The 21,631-nt window shown below is 38.1% G+C and overlaps 1 protein-coding gene across 1 annotated transcript in view; it reads left to right on the top strand.

Annotated features, from left to right (window-relative positions):
- Window positions 1–20,891, top strand: part of SNX14 (sorting nexin 14) — a gene marked incomplete at its 5' end in the record, with an annotated part of 44,932 nt that extends 24,041 nt beyond the window's left edge. Inside the window, 13 exons of the mRNA XM_008941380.1 lie at window positions 2,930–3,062; window positions 6,021–6,222; window positions 6,634–6,717; window positions 6,854–6,954; window positions 7,234–7,345; window positions 9,108–9,148; window positions 9,305–9,424; window positions 16,372–16,495; window positions 17,132–17,296; window positions 18,338–18,433; window positions 19,110–19,201; window positions 19,348–19,404; window positions 20,678–20,891. Of these exons, the coding sequence (XP_008939628.1) occupies window positions 2,930–3,062; window positions 6,021–6,222; window positions 6,634–6,717; window positions 6,854–6,954; window positions 7,234–7,345; window positions 9,108–9,148; window positions 9,305–9,424; window positions 16,372–16,495; window positions 17,132–17,296; window positions 18,338–18,433; window positions 19,110–19,201; window positions 19,348–19,404; window positions 20,678–20,716 (1,366 nt within the window). The remainder of the gene's footprint in view (window positions 1–2,929; window positions 3,063–6,020; window positions 6,223–6,633; window positions 6,718–6,853; window positions 6,955–7,233; window positions 7,346–9,107; window positions 9,149–9,304; window positions 9,425–16,371; window positions 16,496–17,131; window positions 17,297–18,337; window positions 18,434–19,109; window positions 19,202–19,347; window positions 19,405–20,677) is intronic.
- Between the last annotated feature and the right edge of the window lie 740 nt (window positions 20,892–21,631).

Genomic DNA, 21,631 nt, shown 5'->3' on the forward strand with positions numbered 1-21,631 from the left:
AATAGAATACTGTTGTTTGCTGTTAACGATTCATCTCTTGTTATTAGTTTTGTAATATATTTGTGTAATTTGAAGCTTTTTTTTTTTTGGCCTGGGGCTGCTAGCTGGTCCAAAATTTCCTTTACTCTGTGTCACATTTCCAGATCCTCTTTGAGGTTTTATCCACTTAACTGCTTGTTTTATCTTGCACAGCTGTGTCTAGGCTGATCATTGCCTAACATTGCATGCAAATATAAACATTTTATGAAGATTGTCACTCAAAACCAGCCGTTCCCTGCAGCTTTTCTGGTGACTGTTGTAGGTTTGATTACAATATATGCTGGTTTGTATAATTTTCTCCATGTAGTCTGTGATCGTTCGTTAATGCCCGAATAGTTGTTGAATTGTTTTTCTCCGTATTCATGCCTCTTTAAATGTATGCTGTCCAAACTCAGAGAACTTTTTCATTATCAGTTGTTCCTTAGAATTTTTCAGAGCATCAGCATTTCATTACTCATATCATTCTTGAGTCTTGAGGGAACGTTATCAACTTCATTTGTAAAGGTTAAATTCCTGACCGCCATATGTACCCTCTTATTAAGCAGTTTGTGTTCTGAATTTGTGTCTCGTCCTCTGAAGAGAATCCCGTCCTCCTTACTTTATACCTGTTCCAGTTTAGTGATTGCTCTGTACTCGTTAGACAAGATCACTGGGCTCAGCATTAGGGCAGGAAGAGGTTGTTCCTAGCTGTCAGGTTGAGTCCTGGCCCCACATGGTTCAGTACTGCAGTTACACACAAAGCTGTATTCTGCCTTTAGCTGGCGCATGATCACTGCAGGAACGAGCTCATCTGAGCCTGGAGTACTCTTGCCAAATCTTTGAGCTCTGCAAATTAATGTTTTTGCTCAAAATCTTGAGAACTACACAAGTTTTTGCAGGAATGATGAAAATTTCATGAGTCAAGCCAGAGGTCTGAAGTGTTAACCTTCTAGAAAAGCTGTCTAGTTTTCTCTGAATAAAGCTTGTATTTTGCTAGCCTAGTGTTTAAGCTCTTGAACACTGACAGGTCTTGATATTTCCCAATATGAAGAAGTTCTATTCAGGACAATAACATGTAGAAGAAGTTGTTTAAAATAGAGTAAAATTGAAACACAGATTTAGACTGCAAACAGCCAAGCAATCGTATCTCTGGTTAGCAGAGATAAATAAGATAGATGGTGTCTGTCTACTTGGGAGCTGATAATTTGAGATAGAAAAAGCAAGATATTTGGAAAAACGGTGGATTATTTATACAATTTTAGTCACATATACAGTCTGGGTAAAACTATAAACAGGAAGGTCACTAGTAACACAAGCATGCATGTGGACCTGTTGGAGCGTGTCCAGAGGAGTGCCACAAAAATGATCAGAGGGCTGGAGCACCTCTCCTAGGAAGACAGGCTGAGAGAGTTGGGGTTGTTCAACTTGGAGAAGGGGAGGCTCCAGGGGGCACCTTATAGTGGCTTTTCAGTATCTGAGAGGGGCCTACAAGAAGGCAGAGGAGGGACCATTCACAAGGGTTTGTAGTGACAGGATGAGGGGTGATGGCTTTGAGCTAGAAAAGGGTAGATTTAGCTTAGACATTAAGAAAAAATCCTTCAATATGAGGGTGATAGATCCCTGGAATGCGTTGCCCAGACAGGTGGTGGAGCCTCCATACCTGGAGACATTCAAGTTCAGGTTGGATGAGGCTCTGAGCACCATGATCTAGTTGGAGATGTCCCTGCTTATGGCAGGGGGGGGTTAGACTAAATGACCCTTGGAGGTCCCTTCCAACCCAAACATTGTATAAATCTATATTTTGAGTCAAGAGGTGATGTCAGCATGGTTTTATGGGTGATGAAGATGCTTTACCTGCTATCTCTGCCATTCTGTTGGTACTACCATTCAGTTCTTAATAATTAAAAAAAAAAAAAGAAACAGGATATTTTTTGATCCTCTAAAGTACTGGTTGTGCTTTTAATCTCAGTAATTTATAAAGTTCTTTTGAGTTTGATTTTGCAGTTCACTGTATTGATTTTTAACTTGCCTATTAAGTGTATTTATTGAATCAACATAATGAGCCTCAGGCTGGTTCCATATTCAACAGAAACATGTTTGTTTTATCCAGAATTACCAGCATTTCTATTTAAGAATTAACTTTCTGTATCAGGTCTTGTGTAAGGGCATAAGAATGTTATAATGTCTGCTTTTTCATTAAGGAGTGTGCTTCCTGCCCAATTATCTTTTCCCATACCTTGTTGCTTTTTGAATGCTTTATCTTTAGTGGCAAGACTTTAAAATTCTTCATCTTTCAGTCAGACTGGCTCTTGAAGCCAAGATTTTTCAATTGCATCTGTTTTCTCTCATGCTCAGTCTTACTCCTTGCACATTCCTTTAGTCTGTCCCTAATGCTTAAAAGTCAAGGTCTATCTTGAATCATACAGGCTTGTAAAATTCCTGGTTGCTTCTGGAAAAAAAGCATCTAACGACACCATTTGCAGTACTTGGCAAGAGTGGATAAATTTTTAAATATAAGTAGACATAAAAGGATGGAGTGAGTGACCTTCTTGGTGCACATGCCTGTAGCAACATGACAGTTTCTGCCGTTGAAACAAAATTGTTTTGCATAGAATAAACAATTAACTATGTCCTGTATTACTGCAATACTATTGTAGGAGCATTAATGTTTGCTCATGGTTAAGCATATGGGAATCACTTATCTCTTAAAAGTTTAATCAAGAAATCTTGCTGATCATTCAGAGAACAAATTTGATATAAATGAATTTCAGTTTAAGTGGAATTAGATGTATATTGGCTACTTTTTTTTCTAGAGTTGTTTCTCTTATCTGCAAACAGTATGCAATGGCCTGCTGAACTGCTGTGTAAGTAGTATACCTTGTGTTGTGAACATTGCCTTCTGTAATCCTAGGACCACACAGAAGAGAGGAGAATCATTTGGAATCAGCAGAATAGGCAACAAAATAAAAGGTGTATTCAAGAGTTCTGCAATGGAAGGAGCTATGTTGCCTAACTATAACTTAAATGAAGGAGAAGATGATTTTGTGAGTAAAAGCTTTAAATTTGTCTTTAAGTCTTTGTTGGTTTTTTTTTCTATTGCTATTTGAAAATACTACGTTTCTGGCTTTTCTGATCCCTTACTTTACTGCACGATTTCCATATGCTGTCTTATGATTAAGTTGCCTTGTTTTTCCCTGTATTCTTTCACAAGCCAAGGCCACAGCCCCAGTCAGTGTGTCTCTGAGCTCACTGTTGTAGGTCTGAGAAGTACTGAAAGTAGGGGAATTGGACATTCTTGTGAGCACTTAATTTTTCTCCAGGAACTTACCATGCCATTTTATAATTCTGGATAATAAGGTAGGTATAGGACTGCATGTGTGGCCACAGGACCTTAAAACCATACATGAAGTAGTGAAGTAATTGCTGTCACATTGGTCTGTGATAGAGCATTTTCTCTGAAATCATGAACAAACAGTACTTTCTCATTTGTCTTGGCTGTATCCCTCAACTAATGTTTTTCTCTTGTGCTAAATAGCAATCAGTAGAGCCAGTGGTAGAGCCAGTGCATGGGACATTGGTATTTGAAGCACAGCTGGAGGACAAATGGAAAATTTTAAAAAGTGAGGAGCAGGGAGTTGGTCTGAATTGGTAGTCATGTATTTCTTACAGTATGTTTGCCAGTTAAACCTTCTGTACATGTTCCTGACAGACAAAACATTTAAGCATTTAACACCTTGATAAACCATTAGCTCATTTTTCACACCCCAAAGGTAACAGTGAAATTATGAGTTTATATTATTCACCTTGTTCAGAACTGCTTTCAGAAGAGATTGGGAAGGATTCAGCAACTTAGAACTCTAGATAGGTTTGGGTTTTAAGGGGAGTGAAAAAAAGGCAATTTTCTCTACAGGCTAAATCTTCATATAAGTAATGCCTTAAAGGGGGCAGAACTGTTGCAATGAATTTCTTGAACAGTTAAGTTCTTGTTGTTGTAACTTCTCTTTTTTGAGGTGAGATTCTAATGAGAATGGGTTAATTTTGCATTGCTGTAGGTTGTTAGCCATGAGGTGTGGAAGTATAATTCCCCTGTAGCAGAGGGATTAGTAGCAGTATAATTGAAGCAGTGAAGCTCAGACCCTGTTTTTGTGCCAGAGCTCAAGAAGTTACTTGTGAAGAGTTGCTGAATTCAATGAGAGAGCTGGACAGTAAAGCACCTAATCACTACTAAGGAAGGTTTTCAAATGGGCAGAATGATTTCAGCTTAGGCAAGAATGGAAAATCTGAAGTGCAGCCTTGTCTCAAATCCCTTCATTAAATAAAGGAAGGATGCTACATTTTTGCTAAGACCTTTTTAAGCAAAATTTGGGAAGTACTTAAGACCCTTCACTGGCTAAGTGTGGGTGGGAGGAAGAAACAGGAAAAGGAAACACTGTTTTAAGGTTACCTCTGAACATCTGGACAGAGCTGACTTAATGAGTGAATACTGAATATACAGAATTCAATGCTAATAATGTCACCGTGAGTGCTGAGGTGTAGTTTCCTAGCAGACATCACAGGGTCAGAGGAAGAGCTCTCTGGGACAAGAAGAGCATGCTCTGGGAAACGACAATGTAATTGCAAGATGGTGGCAGTGCAGTATACAGACTTGCAAGTTCTTGATTGTGTATGTATGGAGGATATGGGAGTTATTTCCTACTACGCAGATCCTGAATAGCAAGATGAGAGCTGCAAGCAGTGGAAAATTAACACTGTGGTTTAGGTCTCAAATTGTGAGCCCCCTTAGCTGAGCATGGTGTCTGTGCAGTAGAGCAGAACTGGTTTTTGCCTATCACAGTTTGCCTTTTCATTGAATAAACCAGATAAATCGAAGCAGAAAGGTGTTTTTAAGAGAAGACAGTCAGTGAACCTGCAGAGATCCAGTTTGGAAGACAATGGTCGACACTGTAAACAGTTTGAGGATCACTTCAGTCCTATACAAAGGCAAACCAAAACTGAACAAAGATTGCTCACGTGTGTTGAGCCATTTACGTTTCAGCTGGAGTTGAGTCATGAGCATGTGAATATAGTAGCACAGACACAGCCAGAATTATTTCTTGCTTTGTCATTGCTGGGGACCTGATAATTCCGTGGCTGTGTGGTACTTGGGAGATCCATTACCTGTGGGCTGCTCAGCCTGTCTGTGATGAGAAGTTTTAGGAACATAAAGTGAATGTTGGTGCGGTTCTGGGACTGCAGTTCAAGTTCAAAAGGATTTCTTCAGTGTTCATGTGGCACCACTTTTAAGGTCTGCTTGCAGATGAAAAAGCCAGGATTATGTTTTATGGCCTGGTGTTCGGGTGTATGAACTCCATGCACTGGAGCTGCTCTGTGTGCAGCCAGCAGGGATTGGGTCCGTCGGCTCCCTGGTGCATCTGGGAGCGTGATGCTGAAATTGGAGCTGACGGGGAGTGCAGGAATGCTTATGACTTCTGCTTAAACTGGCTGTGGGCCGTTGGAATAATTCAATCCACAACTTGGTTGTGTTGCCCCTTGCAGCGCAAGTCAGATCCACCTGTCCACAACATATTCCGTTGCACTCGGCTGAGGGGGTGGGAGACCTGCTGGCTTGGTGCACTGTTGGCAGCAAAATCTGCTGGACTCAGACTGTTTCCTGTAGCCCTCAGTCTGTGTCTGAGGTGTTCTTCCAGCTGACTTCCTTCATACTTCCATACCCCCACCCCTTTTGTTTTTTTTCCCTGGAGTATCGCATACAGAACTTGATAGTGCTGTAAAAACTTTCTGATCTCACTAAATGTTGCTAAATTCAAATTAATTTGGAGTGGATCTGAAACCAGAAACTAATCTATATGAAAACTCCATTAATTAAATTATTTTTTCTTTTTTAATTACTTCCTGCGACATACGTAAGACTCAATTTGTTTCATTCTCATATATAGGTTTTGCAAAGGTAGACTGAACCAATTAAAATAGAAGTGTAGATCTTGATGTTTTAATCATTACAGATTGAAGAAGGCGTTATGGTGATGGAAGATGATTCTCCCGAGGAGGCTGTTAGTACCCCAAATACACCCCGCAACCTTGCTGCATGGAAAATTAGCATCCCATATGTAGATTTTTTTGATGATCCTTCCTTGGAAAGAAAAGACAGAAAGGAGAGAATTCCTGTGTTCTGCATTGATGTAGAGAGAAATGACAGAAGGGCAGGTATGCAATGTTGTGAATAAATGTAATTTAAAAGTGAGCTAAAAATATTCTAGTGTGCTGCATTCTATTGCAGTGTATTTTGCATACATGTTCTTCTGATTTTGAAATAATGACTTGAAAAATAATTCGAAAGTTTCAACATAGCCCTGATAAATTTTGCAGTTATGCAGCACATTGTTTAGATTTTAGGGATTTCCTAAATGAGATAACTTCTGTGGTATTGCCGTATCTGTCTGCCAAGTATGCATTTTAATTTAACACTTTAATAACTTGGCTGGGATTTTTCTTTTTTATGGGGGACTAATATCATTAAGCTTTTTCCTATAATATTCCAGCATAAGTTTGCTGTTCCTTAATTTGTGGCATAAAATCTGGTTTATTTTTGATGTGGGTTTTGTTTTGTTTTCACAGTTGGGCATGAACCTGAACATTGGTCTGTCTACAGGAGGTATCTTGAATTTTATGTGCTTGAGTCAAAGCTAACAGAATTTCATGGTATGTTCTCCATCATCTGGAAAGCCACTTTTCCACTGCTGTGATTATCATTCAGTACTGGCCTGAAATTTAAAGTCATGAAATCTGTGTTTGCTATGTTACAAGAATAACTTAATCTCCTTGGTATCTTTATTAGGTACATTTCCTGATGCTCAGCTTCCCTCAAAGAGAATCATTGGCCCCAAGAACTACGAGTTCTTAAAATCCAAGAGAGAGGAGTTTCAGGAATATCTGCAGGTATCAAACTTTTGGAGCGAAGACTATTCGAAAACTAATGATATAAAACTAATAAAAGCATATCTGCTTTTTTTGTTTGTTCCCAAGTAATCTGAGTTATAGAAAGGGTTCAAGTAGGCAAAAAAAACTTGTTGAAGATTCATGTGACTGAAAACAGAAATCTTTTGCAAATGACAATATCTATGATAATGTTCTTCAAGTATTTTTTGCTATAGAGAAACTGTTTTTAAAGATTAGTTTTAAAGTACTTACATTTCTTTCTTTCCTTCTGTCTCAAAGAAACTTCTACAACATCCGGAACTAAGTAACAGCCAGCTTTTAGCTGACTTCCTGTCCCCTAATGGTGGAGAGACTCAGTTTCTTGATAAAATGTTGCCTGATGTGAATCTTGGTAGGTATGCTAGTTGTTTATGCTGACAAACAGCAATACCTTAGATACTGTGATTGAATGATAATGGTAATGAATAGATAACTCTGTGTAAGGATATAGATGTGGGAAATAAGAACTCTGTTCCTTCACAGCCCTTAAAATTATAGCTTGGCAAGCAAGGTACGCTGATACTTTTTCCTTGAAGAAAAAGGACATTTTGAAATTATGGTAAAAAGTGTTAAAGTGGTTGCTTTTGAATCTCTGTGTCAGCAAGTAAGGTGATAAGATTTCTTTGACAAATTTCATAGCTCAGGAATATTTGTGATATTGCCATTGGTCAAATCTGCACAAGTCAGTCACTGTAAACAGGTGTGATGATATAAATAATTTCTTGATATAAACTATCTTTGTTAGTTGATTAAAATCTGATTATTTTAATCTGAAAATGGCAATATTGAATATTTCTAGTATTAGGTAGATTTCTTTTACTGAAGCAGTACAGCATGTGATACAGACCGGCCAAATGAAAATTGAGAAGTTGAGAAATTCTTTTTCACTTTAATAGTTGACGATAAATCCAAAAAAGTAGACTGCAGTGTGACTTTACAGCTTGGCTGTAGCTGTCTCAGGATAGTGGGCCGGAGATGGTGTGGTCAACCTCATGGGCATTCTGTCTTCAAGTACTGTAGCACTTGTGGTTCTGGCACCAGTGTGGTCCAGGAGAGCCGTGTCTGAATTGTGCCAGGGCATTTCTGCTTCTCTTGGTCATGGCGTGAACCCAGTGGCGTGGCCATGCTCTCAGTGTGCCTACTAAGCTGTTGAATGAGATTTTGGAAGTCATCTTCCATTTAAAAGGTTATGTTTTGCTTCAGACCTCCCCTCTAGATCTGACTGTACATTGCTGAAAAGGCTTGTAATTATGATGTTTACTGTAATGTATCTAATTTCAGAGACTGTTTCACTTTCATAAAACATCTCATTTTTATGAGCCTTGGCATTTCAGCAGAGCTTTTTTTGAGGAGGAACAATTTTATTATTATCTTTGATTGTTGTGCATACTTTCTGATCTAAGTTCCAAATTTAAAGACATGTAGATAAGAAAAATATTTATGTGAATGTAGTGCTTAAAGTAAAATCACCATTCACAGTTACTGTGCTGTGTCCTGATAGCCTTAACAGGACAGAAGAGCTGATTTTTAAGACCATGGCAGTAGCCTGTCCAATTTTTAAAACTTTACTTACCGGTATTTTCAAGACTTTTACAAATTCTACAAATTTCTAATTCTACAAATTAGCTGATCTTTTCAGGGAAAGAAGAGAAATCTCAGTTTTTGTCATTTCTTTTGTGATAAATGTTCATGAAAGATGAAGAATGTAAATACAGAAAATTTTGCCTATAATGGTGTCATACCGTAATGCTGTTGCAGTGTTATATCTGTTTAAGCCTCTAGAAAAATTACAAAATTGGATCTTGAGTATTTTGTTTTTTAAAAAGTATTCAGATAATCATCTGCATTTTTTTCATATTTTAACTATCTTTTTTTGAAGATACTTAAGCACTAAGTTGTAAGTGGGATATGTGGAAGACTTTATTTTCATAGCTTTGTGCCAAGTTTAAAAAAACAAACAGCCAGCAACCCCAAACAAACAACAAAAAAACCCCCAGATTTTTAAAACTACTGTACTTTTAAATACTAGATTATGAGTACATAAAATTTAGCAGAGCAAAATGTCTTTAAGATCAGGCAGTGATAACAAAGTTATTGTTTGTTTCTCATTATAGGTAAAATTATAAAATCTGTTCCAGGAAAGCTTATGAAAGAGGTAAGTCTTCCAGTCTGTCAAAAGTTTTACTTCAATAACTCATTTTTACATGCTTAATGATTTCTAAGCTAGTCAAAAAGTTGTTTGGGATCTTTTTTTTTTTTTCTTTATTTTTTTCTATAAACATGCATGTGACAGTCATTTATCTTATTTCAGAAAGGTCAGCATTTAGAGCCATTCATCATGAATTTTATCAACTCCTGTGAATCTCCCAAGCCTAAACCAAGTAGGCCTGAACTTACCATTTTGAGTCCCACTTCCGAAAACAACAAGAAGGTACAGTAAATTATCTTCCTTCCCCACTTTACAGAAGTAGGGAAAATTTACCATACTTTCACACACAAAGAATACACAGAAGAAAACATAAATATAACAGTTTACCGATTTTGTGTTGTCTATTCTTTTCACAACAGAGAGAATTAGTAGTGCAGAGAGCTTTGTCATCTTCTATCTTGTAAATACCTTAATCTGAATGATTTTTGTGTGTTGTGGATTTTGAGGGTTTTTGGGTTTAATTCTTAATGGATTTGGAGGTGATGACCATAGAAAGCAGTGTGATGTGTCAAACTGCTACAAGCCAAAACTGTCAGGGTGCTGATTCCTGTTTGTCTGCCTTTAAAACACTAGTATACAGTTCATTAATGTCTGGCATACATAATAGGCTAACTGTATAACTTAAGTATAGTTTCGCTTTCTAACATTGCCGTAGTTAAAACACAGGACTTCCAGTTTTTTTTTTCAGTTGACTATAGAGTAAGTAGTTCCTTTCTTAATCTTCCTGTATTTGTGATTAGAGCCTGTTAAAATTTCCTTAAGAGACTTCCATTAGCTTCAGGGTCTTTAAAAAAACACTTGTCTTTGTATTTCTGTGTTAGACTACCTTAGACTGTTAATTTATTTGTAGAATTTACAGAGGAATATTGTTTCTGGACTAGGATTTCGGAGACCAAGTTCAGTTTTACAGAGTTAATATGATTTGGGACAGAATATTTAATGTGCATATGCTTTGCTGTGGGAGAGGTTCTGGAAGAAAGGTCACTACTCTGATTTTCTTGCTTTCTCTTTTGCTTTGGGAAGAGGATTTGAAACTGGGCTGCGTAAACCAGGACACTTCATTTTGCCAAGTGGTAAACTGGAGATTTATGATGGTCTAAAGAATAATGCATAGCAAGAGAGGACAGGGGATAAAGGCTGTTTTGTTTTTTTTCTCTGTCTTCTAGTGCAAAACCAAAGAGGCATTAATTGAAGATGGTAGGGAGCCAGGTTCAAAACAAAAAGTGGTAGCTCTTGCAATAGTTCGTAGGTTTGTGGAACTTCTTGATGAAAGATAGGAATACTAGAAGTTTACACAGCTGTGAGGTGAGACTGGACAAAACCACCAAAATGAAATCTTCAAAAATGAATACCTATAGAGAAACTGCATCTAGCCCTTGAATTCTTTTTTTTTTTAATTGAAAACAATTGGAGGCTGGAAGAGTATTGGTGAAAAGTACCACCTATGCTTGGTTCTCTTCCTGCAAGAACTAGAAGCCCAGGATCCATTTATGATTCTTGTTGGTGATGGGCTGTTGAAAAAATGGCTTTTTGATTTCCTTCATTGTGGACATTTTTGTTATGACACAGAATTTGCAGCTACAGAACTTTTATACTGATTAAGTACAATGGCAGTTAAATCTATTAATTTGTATAGATTTCATATTCTAGACCTGAAGTCTGAGTTACTACAGCAAATATTGTAGTGTTAGTTTACATGTGCACACACACAAAATTAATACCCTTCATTTCAGGTTCTTTCTTGCCTTGGGCACTATTTCCAAGATTAAGATATTTTGATATTTCTGTAATTTCAGAGAACTATTAATGTATCAGCAGTCTTAAGAATCAGATGTAGAGTTTTTGACTTGTGCTAGAAATGGGACATGCATAAATAACTTCAATTTTTTTAATATGAAATAGCTGATGGCATACTACAGCATAGTATGAACAATCAATTTTTTACTATGATCTATCAAGAACAACTGAAGTTAGTAGTTTTTAATACTTTTAACATACTTAAAATATTTGAGCACCAAGCTTTGCACTCTCAAGCATTCCTATGAAATCAGGGTTCTTTCTGTAGTTTGCTTGAAAAACTTTAATAAGGGATCAAAATTAAATCTTTAAAGTGGTATTCGGAACCATTTGGGATTGTGAAAGGTTACAAAAAAATGTGTATGGCATTGCTCAGTTAAAATACAAATTCATTCTCTGAAGTGTCAGTACGTTATTCTTGTAAAAGAACATGTGCACAGAAATCCAGGCTCTGAAATGAGCCTTTCCCAATTCTTTTCAGTTATGGTGATCCCAGGAAAGCAAAGAGCTGGCTGCACTTCGGCTATCATTCTGGAATACTGAAGTTACCTTAAAAAACAACGCAACAACAACAAAAAAAACCCCAAAAACTTCACTGCCTTCTGTTTTCTGATGTTACTTTCAGAAGTGATGTTGTGGGTGAAAGCTCCTTATCCCCACTGCCTGACTGCTCGTGTGTGTATGTGCTCTGGCAGGGCACTAGTTTGTAGCCAGTCAAAGCTGTTGCCCTGCTGCCTGCCCTGTAGGAGTTGCTTTTGTCATGAGATGGGAGTTTCTTTGCAGAGAGCAAAAAAGATGAGGCTAGCTCCAGCTCTCTACTCCTTCTCACTACCTGTTGTGACAGTGAGCTCATTGTTTTTCCAAGCCACTTTATTCTAGCTAGTTGTTTTTGAATAGGTAGTTGGTTCTACATATATTTTAGATTAATTTTAGGAAAGAAGAAAGTCTGTTTTGAGGACTCCTTTACTGTAAACAGATGGTGTCAGGCTCCAGTATATCACCTGCAGAGCTATGATGATTATTTAATGATGGGCACTCAAGACACTTTGCCTTGGATGATGCTGCAGGACAGTTCTATGATGAGGTAGTCACCGTCTGTGCTCAAACTATGCTACCAGGTTTGACCAGCAGAGGCAGGTACGCATAAGGAGTTCCCGTGCCAGCTTCTCTCCCACCGATTTCCCATCTATCAGTTTAGTCAGAGCACACACGCCTACATAGGTGTCATTATTAGAGATCTGATATCCCAGATTGTGCTGTGTTATGGTCTCTGCCAAGTCTCCTCATGCACATTGTGAAATTCATCCCTCTTGCTGATTTGTTGGGCTGATTGTGTCTTCCTTGTAAAACAGTTTTTTCTCAAGTCATCCCACACTTGGGAAGAGCTTTGTGCCAGGCCACTGCACCATTCTGCATCTTGTGTGTCTTGGCATTTGTAAGCCACACTGGTTTCATCTGCCAGACTGTTTTAGTACAGATCAGTGGTGCTTTTTGGAAACAAACCTGATCATCTCTGCTTATCGTATTTTCTCTCATGCTAAGGAGCTGTCTTAGAACTCATTAAGTGAATTTATTTCAGATGAGACTACGCTGAAAAATGCTGTCTAGGAATGCAGGCACCAGGAGTGTTCAGTCCAAAGGCAGACTGAGGTAACACCCCTCCTGCCACCCCAAGTACATGTGGCATAGACCTCAGTTCACTTCTGCAGGTTAACTTCTGTTGTGACATGTGACATCTTTGTGAAGATAAAGCCATGTGCAGTAGCCTGGCACTCTTGCCTCCTGCTGATGGAGGTGAATGCTAGATGTCTGTACCAGGATTGTGCGAGCTACCTGTATGGAGTCAATCACAGAATCATAGAATGGCTTAAGTTGGAAGGGGCCCTAGAGATCATCTAAATCCAGCCTCCCTGCCATGGGCCTCTTAACTAGACTAGGTTGCTCAAGGCCTCATCCAACCTGGCCTTGAACACCTGAAGGGGAGAGGCATCCACAGCCTCTCTGGGCAATCTATTCCCAAGTCTCACCACCTTCATACTGAAGAACGTCAATGAGGAGATCTGTCGGGCAGCCAAAGAGACAGAGGGTTTGCACTTTGAGTGCCTGTCAGTGAGAAAGATACGTTATCTCATAGCAAGAAACTTCCTCAACACAATCATTTGGTAAATGCCAAAATGGTTTCCAGCTGATGCTTCTGTTGCTGCACACTGTTCCCAAGCACCCTGTGTGACACAGATCTGTTTATTCTGGTATCAGCATGTTGGATTCTGCTGAGAGAACAACGCGCGTTTCCCGGTGCTTGTGCTGCCAACTGTTGCCATCAGTAGGGTACACCCAGGCTACCTTCTCATCAACAGGCTGATTCCAGGAAATGCCTGGAAGTCTGTCAGGGCAGGTGAAAGCTTGAACACAATTAGAAATGTGCCTACTTCTCTGAAAGACTTTCTGCAGCCAGCAGCAGTTGGATTTTATCCTGTATCAGGTCTGCTAGGTTGAAGGACTTACTGACCTCCCTGGTTAAAACATGTAAGTGAACACCTTCCCACCCTCCTCCCCTCCCCATAAAGGTACCAGTAGGTTTCGTGGCATTCCCAGCTGTATTTCTGTTCTGAAGGTCTGTCGAGCAGCTTGATCATCTTTTGAACTTATGTAGGTCAGGACTTCGCACCTGCTGCAGACCTTGCAAAATATGCCTATGGAGGCATGGTTCCGTTGGCTTGTGAGAACCTGCCCACAGCAATAAAAACTGATTTGGAACTCCCATGGTATGCATGCTTATGCATAGTTACTTGGAGGAAGACACTTGCTTTTCAATGCATCAAGTGTTGTGGTTCAGATACTACATACCTCTTTTCTTCTTCCCATTTTGCTACAGTCATGTGGACTTTGCACATGAGTAGGAAAAACAGTGGAGAGGTTCATGTCTCTGGCTGTGGATGTTGCCCATAATTGTGATATTGCTTTGTTCACACCTATGCTGGAATGTATGGGTGTGTATTTGCCTATGCACTCACTAACCACTGAGTGCATTTTTTTCCATTAGGCATCCTACGTAAGCATTCATAATGAATTAACTGGCTGTTCCCGTCGGGTACAGTAGATAACAACCCCTTGTACAGTAGGCCTTAGTCTTTTTTCTCCATCCAGGCCTTTTATCTTTCACTCCCTTCAAGAGCCTGGCTTCCGTTATTAACCAGTGCCAATCCATGGAATTTCCTCATTCACAGCTCTTAAAGAATATTTCATGTTTATAACTACAGTCACTGTTTAATCTTAAAGATATTAATAATGATCATTGGAGTTTTTCTTGCTTGTCCTTATTTTAGTCTAATTAGAACAGTGAACATTATATCATTTCTCAAATATTAACATGCACAGAAACATTATAATCAAAATCCTGAGCTTATCAGAACTGTGAATATAATCTTAACTTTTGTATTAGACATCCAGTTGTATGTTTCTCACTTGGCTTTCCTCTGAGTCAAAGTCTTGAAAAGTGAAATACACCTTCTAAATAGGAATGGAAGCTTGTGTTGTGGCAGCTGCACCCTTCAGGGGTGTGTTGCCAACGGCTGTGGAATGGGTACCTGTACTGGAAGAGTGCAGTGTGGGTATTTATAGGAACTGCTCACTGGCTCTGTCAGCTTGGCAGGCACAGCTCTCCTGCTGCTTTCTGAAATGCCACGTGCCAGAGTCTGGGCTTTCAGAGCCTGACAGTGATCCAGGAACCATTGTATGTAAGGTGCAAGACAGATCATCCATGTGCAGACAATGCATACAGCATTCAGAAGATACTCCTGAACTTTGAAATAACTTTCTCAGAATTCAAAAAGCTTTGCCCCAAGATAGCCTTCCCATTTGTTTGCTTTTTTCATTTTTTTTTTAAATACATCACCTACTAGACTGCTGTTACTCATTTAGTTTGGCTTGCATACACTCCTCTGAAACTTTATCTGCATTGCACAATGGGCTGCTGTGTGTTAGTTCAGTATGTATCACCTCTGTCAGGTTGTGGGGTGTATCTAAAAAATAAATGAGGTTCTTGTTTAAGGTACAAGAATTCAGTTAAGATTTTTCTCAGTGTCGTAGTTTCAGTGTTGAGGAGGATATAGACTTCAGTTTATACAGGTTTTTTTAAAGAACATACCAGGGATACTTTCGTACAGTAAGCGTGAATGATTATGTGTTCTTTTTAGGGTTGGGTGTTTTTTTTTGGGTTTTTTTTTTTTTTTTTTTTTTTTTTTTTTTGTTTAGTTTAGTTTCTGGGATACCAGCCATCCACCAGTGCATTAACCATATTTTCTCTTTCATGTAATTTATGTAATAACTTGGTGTTGTTTAACTTGAGTGAACTTTGTGAAGATAATGCCAATGTTTTGGCAGCTGACAAAAGAGAGGGCCTAAAGAAGTACAAGTCAAATCTCGAATCTTGCCAAATTTCTTGATGTAATTTTCCCTAAGAGTGCACAGCATTCTGTTTAAAGCCTTGCATGATTTAGAGCTTGTTGTGATTTGGACTTTTTTTATGGCCTTATTTATTTCAGTGAGAATTGCTTTAAAGAAAGTGAATCACACAGAAGCAAATTGCTTCCTGTTCTGTAGAACTTTTTTTAAGTTTGGGAGTGATACAGAAAAAAATCTATGTCAGTAGATAGCACCTCAACCTAGGCAACACTATAATTACACTGCACTTACTTCTAGCTCTAGGATATTTATTTAGAAGCTTGACATAAACTTTTGAACTTTCTTTTCATAATACAGCAATATTTTGTATAAATCCTTCCTGATATTCAGCTCAACAGTTTGGGGGGTAAGATAGTTTTTTTTAAACTGTTAATGGTATTTATTAAGTATCGTCAAACGTGGAGAGCCTCAAGACTTGGAGACCTCCTTCTTTGCAGCTGCTGGAACCCACAGACTTGGGGGGCTTGGGGAAGGGTAGAAGGAGGACATTTAATGGGATGCAGAGATTTTACAAGTGTTATAATTGTATGTTTCATTGAAGAATCAAAGGCAAGAAAAAAGGAGGAATGGGGGGTTGGAACATTAGAAAATAAGATAAAGGAATAAAAATAAATGAGGGGAAAAAACCCTTAAGTGGTAACTGACAAATGTTCATGAAATTTTTGCTATAAATAATCAAGGTGGCACAGAAGAAGTTGGTTGTGTTGGGCTTTTTGTTTAATAAACTTAGTATAATGGAAGACTGATCAGTTATTTGAAAGCTCTAAAAAAAGGTACGTTTAATTAAAAACAAAACCCAAACAAACTCCACAAATATACCCCCCAGGGCCCCCCCCAAACCACAGATGTGATGGCTATTCTTTTGCCTCTTGAGTGCAATGTTTTCAGCATTACATTTTTATTTTTAGCTTTTCAATGATTTATTCAAGAACAATGCGAACCGGTCTGAGAATACAGAAAGACGACAAAACCAGAATTACTTCATGGAGATGATGACTGTAGAAGGAGTCTATGACTACTTAATGTATATTGGTAAGGAGTGATCACTCTTAGTTATTCTTATACCTCATGCTAACTAGGAAGTTCAGGTTCTTTGATAAGAAATAAAGTTCTACTGTAGTACTTGTATATAATTCAGCACTTGCAAGCTTGACCGTGTACAACTTGGGAGCACAGTCGTTCTTTAAAAGACCTTATTGCTGCATTAAAAGGGCATAATTTATCTTTTGTTACTGCTCAGTTCTTTTGTTATCTCTCATTCTTTCTGCATCTCAGAGTATGAGCTTATGGGAGTAGGTCTCTTCCTTTTTTTTCAAACGTGCCTAGGTTGCTTGCACATTCTAAGAGCTAGTAAGTGAAAATAAGGAAGTACTTGTTAATTTTTTTTGTTCCCTTTGTTGTGGTGTGCTCTTGAGGGGGCTTGAGTGTTCTTGACCTTCAAATAAGGGAAGGAGAGGGAAATAAAAAAGAACTTTAAAAATGACTTCACAGCTGTAGAGAAGTATTTGTAATAGGGTAATAGTGGAGGATATTTTTTTCAGTGTTGCACTAGCAAAACTACAGTGTTACTTGCTCGTTGGCAATCCCTTCTTTTTCATTTGAATAAATGTCTCCTTTATCATCATTCTTAGGACATCCTTATAAAAACCTGCTTCTGTAACTTTGCAGGTAGGGTAGTTTTCCACATTCCTGACTGGCTGCATCACCTCTTGATGGGAGGAAGAATTCTCTTCAAAAATACATTGGAAATGTACACGGACTATTATTTGCATTGTAAGCTAGAACAGCTATTTCAGGAGCATCGTTTGGTTTCTCTGATAACACTGCTGAGAGGTTAGTAAAAGTTACACCTCTGATAGGAAAGCACTGCTTTAGTTTGATATTTTAAATTCCTTTTGTTAATTTTCCAAGTACTGAACTTTGCAATGCTTGACTAATGCTGATGAAGTTTTAAAAGTGGGCATGTAGAAAGAGTGTAAAAGCTTGCTGGGGAAAGATGCTGAGTCCAAAAGTATTTTTACAGCAAAAAGTATTATGAGCAGTAATTTCCTAAAATGTGCAAAGAACAAGAAAAAGAGAATAATGATAGTTTAGTGTACCAGAGTGAGTATTTCTTGCTCGTGTCTAAATTAGTTTTCTGCTTGCGTGCTGCATTACAGTCATATACTGTTAATTTTTTTGTTCCCTTTGTTGTGGTGTGCTCTTGAGAGGGCTTGAGTGTTCTTGACCTTCAAATAAGGGAGGGGGAAGGAGATAAAAAAGAACTTTAAAAATTACTTCACAGCTGTAGAGAAGTATTTGTCTGACTACACTATGATCTAAACAACACGTCACCAAAGCTCTGGCATCACGACAGCTCCGTCTGTATCAAGCCAAAAAGAAATCTTGTGAAAGACAGAAAAGGAAAGAAGTAAATCTTTTAGTGCCTAAACCCAAAACTGAGTACCTAATATTTCTGATGAACAGTTCTTGTGTTTTTATTCATAGATAAATCTGACATTTTTTACTGTTTCAGACAGTGCTTTAGCACAAGGTATAAATACTGCTTATAATTCTGAGAGTATGAGGGAACTTGTAAGTAAAGAGATCATAACTAATCTAATGTAGAATTAGAAGACAAGAAACCTAGAAGATAATGCTTTAAAAGTTTGAAAAGAATAGAAACAAAGATTATTGTCCTTCACAAAGGTGGGATATTCAGTCAAGCTAATGTAATCAAAAATATCTGGCAAGGCTAAAATTTCCCTTCCAGTCAAGAACATACAGAAAAGAAGCTCAACTTCAAAGCCATAATCCAAACCACTTTTATATGCCATTGAGGAAGCAGAGCTGCCTAAAATTGTTTTGTTTTTTTCCAATGTATCTTTGCTGCAGATGCTGTGTTCTGTGAGAACACCGAACCTCGCTCTCTCCAGGACAAGCAGAAGCGAGCAAAGCAGACTTTTGAGGAAATGATGAGATACATTCCAGGTTCTGTACTTCATGATTCATACAGATATGAGTATGGTTAATTGTTGAAGCAGATACGTAGCCTAAATACAGTCACTTTAGTTTTCCAAATCAAGTAACACTTCTGCTGCTAAAGTTTGAGTTGTCTAGAACACTGCTTCTAGATGTAAAAGCATCACTTAAGTGTTGCTGACTGAGGTTGCAGCATAGTGATTAATAAAGCATGATGGAAATAGAGCTTTACAATGTACTTAGTAGCACAATTTCTTCATCTTTAGAATGCTGCTACAGTTTGTATTTTATGCAGATGAAAATGGTTTAAAAAAGCACAGTGTGAAGCCGGAAGATAAAATCGAGCTCTTCACACTGTATACCCTAGGGAAGAGGGGCCCATTTGCTAGGTTATTCAGAAAGTAATTAAAACATGTAATCTTCTGATTTATTAAACTAGGATGCACTAGGATGATACATTGCTATTATTAAAATTACTTTGATGTGCAGCCCTCAAGGAAAGGGAGGAAAAAAGGAGGAATCAAAGAAGTGTTTTTTTCCATTTACCACTTTAGATAGATAGAATTTGAACTCGTTCTTTAAATTACCCTTCTTTTTTAATTACCAGAGCTCTGTAACTGCATTGGATAGTTGTATTACAGTGCTTCCTAATCACTTCTGTATTTGGTGTTGGTATCTGGTCTAGATTTAATAGGCAAGTGCATTGGGGAAGAGGCTAAATATGAAGGCATCAGGCTTCTGTTTGATGGGATGCAGCAACCAGTGCTCAACAAACAGGTAACTCCTATCACGTGCAGAAGTTGCCTTTCGGCACAGGATTTCCTGAAGTGAATCTATGACTATAGCATGGGATCAAGCTTTAATTGAGTATTAAGAATAAAAAGTGGTAATTTTGCCTTGGAGCGTTCTTAATTTTCTTTTAGTTAACTTACGTGCTGCTGGACATCGGGATTCAAGAGCTGTTTCCAGAGCTGAGTAAGGTATGTGCTAACTCCGTTCAAGAGCCACGGAATTCTTCAAGCAGCTAGTGAGTCTGATCGTTGGTGCATGTTTGCTGTTGTTCCCTTCTAATATTAGTTGTAAATTTTGGGGGAAGTCTGTATTTTAGTAATGTGTTGAAATCATTGAAATCTGGATTATTTACATTTGTGTTAATTAGCTCTTTCCACAGCAGTTCAGGCCCATTTGTCTAGCATAGAGAACTGCCTTTCAGTAGGATTGGACAGAGCAATCAGCAGTCAGGATCTCTGTGGCTTTCTTCTTGGTGGATTTTCTCCACACTATTTTATAGATTTTCTGATGTAGGAAGTGAATTCTGCATGCAGAGCTCAGGCTGAGCCTCAGCATTTTTCTTGAGAATATTAGTCAGGGAGTGCTTCTTACCTCTCGTTTGGTTCCTGCAACGTTAACTCAACTATCCAGGTAAAGAAAACTTGCACAGCACAAAATGCTGCATAAATGCATATCATGAGGTTTGTGCTCCATCTGATAGTTGTACTTACGTACCTAAAACCTTCACAGAGTTTTACACAGTAATTTTACAGTTTGGTCTTCATGGTAAGCAGGAGATATTGCCTAGTTAACTAGATTTAAAAAAAAAACAACAAACCAACCAACCCACCCTTCACTTATGTTGAATGTTTAGATGTTCGTTGCATGTGACAGTGCCCGACTGCTCTGCTGTTTTCAGCACGGGAAACAGTGATGGGAGAAATGGGAAAATTTTCCTCAGCAGGGATGTCATTCTGCTTCCTACTCTGGAGATCTGGTGCGTTGAAGGTTACATCCTGCCTCACGGGGCTGTGCAGCCGATCACTTGAGAGAGGCTCAAGGATAAGGAGCTCTTAAGGATAAGAGCTGAAAAATGCCTTTTTTTTTTTTTTTTTTTTTCCTTCCTTTGATACAAGGAGAAGGGACAGCTGAGGGAGGAGAAGCATTCCTTGCAGAGGAAGGAAAGAAATCCAGATGAAAAAAATACTGCGCCAGTGCCATTTTTAGAGCAGAAGATTGCAGTGTTAAGAAAATTGTATGTAGCACTTAGGAAGGGGGGAGATGAGAACTTCCGGAGAAAGAAGAAAATATTTTAAGAAATACTATTAAAAGCCTGAAAGCAGTAGCCTTCCTTAACTCTAGTTTCAAGTGGATGTTTTCAAATACCATTAATCATTGCAGCTCAGGCCAGTCATTTATATGCAAATATGCATTTTCAAACTTAGTAAGTAATTATTTTTCTTCTCCATTACTGCTTAACAGGGTCCAAAGGAAGCCAGCTCTGTGTCATGTTGGATGTGAATGCAGGGACCTCGCTGGACACTCAGTAGAAACATCTGCTGTGCACTGTTGTAATGGACATGTGACATTTTGACCTTGCATTGTATATTTTCTTGTAAATAACATAAAATTTAAGTTCTAAAAAAATCTCTTTATGCAATAAAGACGTTAACATTTAATACCAATTACAAGTAAATAATGTATCTGTACTTTTTACTTAAAATTTGCTTTAGCTGTTATCAGTCGAAGTCATATTAAATTCTCCAAAATCTGTGTGTGTGAAATTACACAGTGACATAAAATAAAACAGCTGGGAGATCAGCCAATGTATGTGTTGCTAAAAGAGCAATTACTGTTGTTGTCCTCAAAGGATATGTAGAAAAATTGTGTGGAAGAAGTTGTAGAATGTTCCCATTAACTTATTTTTAACTATCCTAACAAATATTACTGTTTTGTTTTTTTTTTTTTTAACCAAAATTGTGGTTTAATCTATTGCATACAGATCATCTCAGAACTATCTCTAGCCTTCATGCTTTCTATGAGCATGGAAAATCATGTCTGTAATTCAGTTTATTTAATATCTGACCTTCAAATCTAAAGGACTCTTCTAACAATGGGTGTGAAAAGGGGCTTTGACTTTCACCTTAGCCTTTTTTTTCCTGTGGTTTCTTACTTGGGTTTGCTAATTTTTTTATGACATACTCTTCACAGGCCTAGAAGAGAGGATGTGAGTCTGTTCTTAGCATTTTCTAAAAATGTGTTCATCTACAAAAATATACGGAAAAATTTTCATGTAAATCTTAAATTTGTTGGCCCAGCCTTTATAAAAGAGACTTTGAAAAGGACTTGTGAGCGTGGATTCTTAAGAAGTTTTACTCACAAAACAGTACAGAGGTATTTTAATAGGCATTCCTCAGTTTTTCTTTTCAGACAACA

This window comes from Merops nubicus, unplaced genomic scaffold (assembly GCF_000691845.1).
Source record: "Merops nubicus isolate BGI_N331 unplaced genomic scaffold, ASM69184v1 scaffold21895, whole genome shotgun sequence".
Classification (NCBI taxonomy): Eukaryota; Metazoa; Chordata; class Aves; order Coraciiformes; family Meropidae; genus Merops; species Merops nubicus.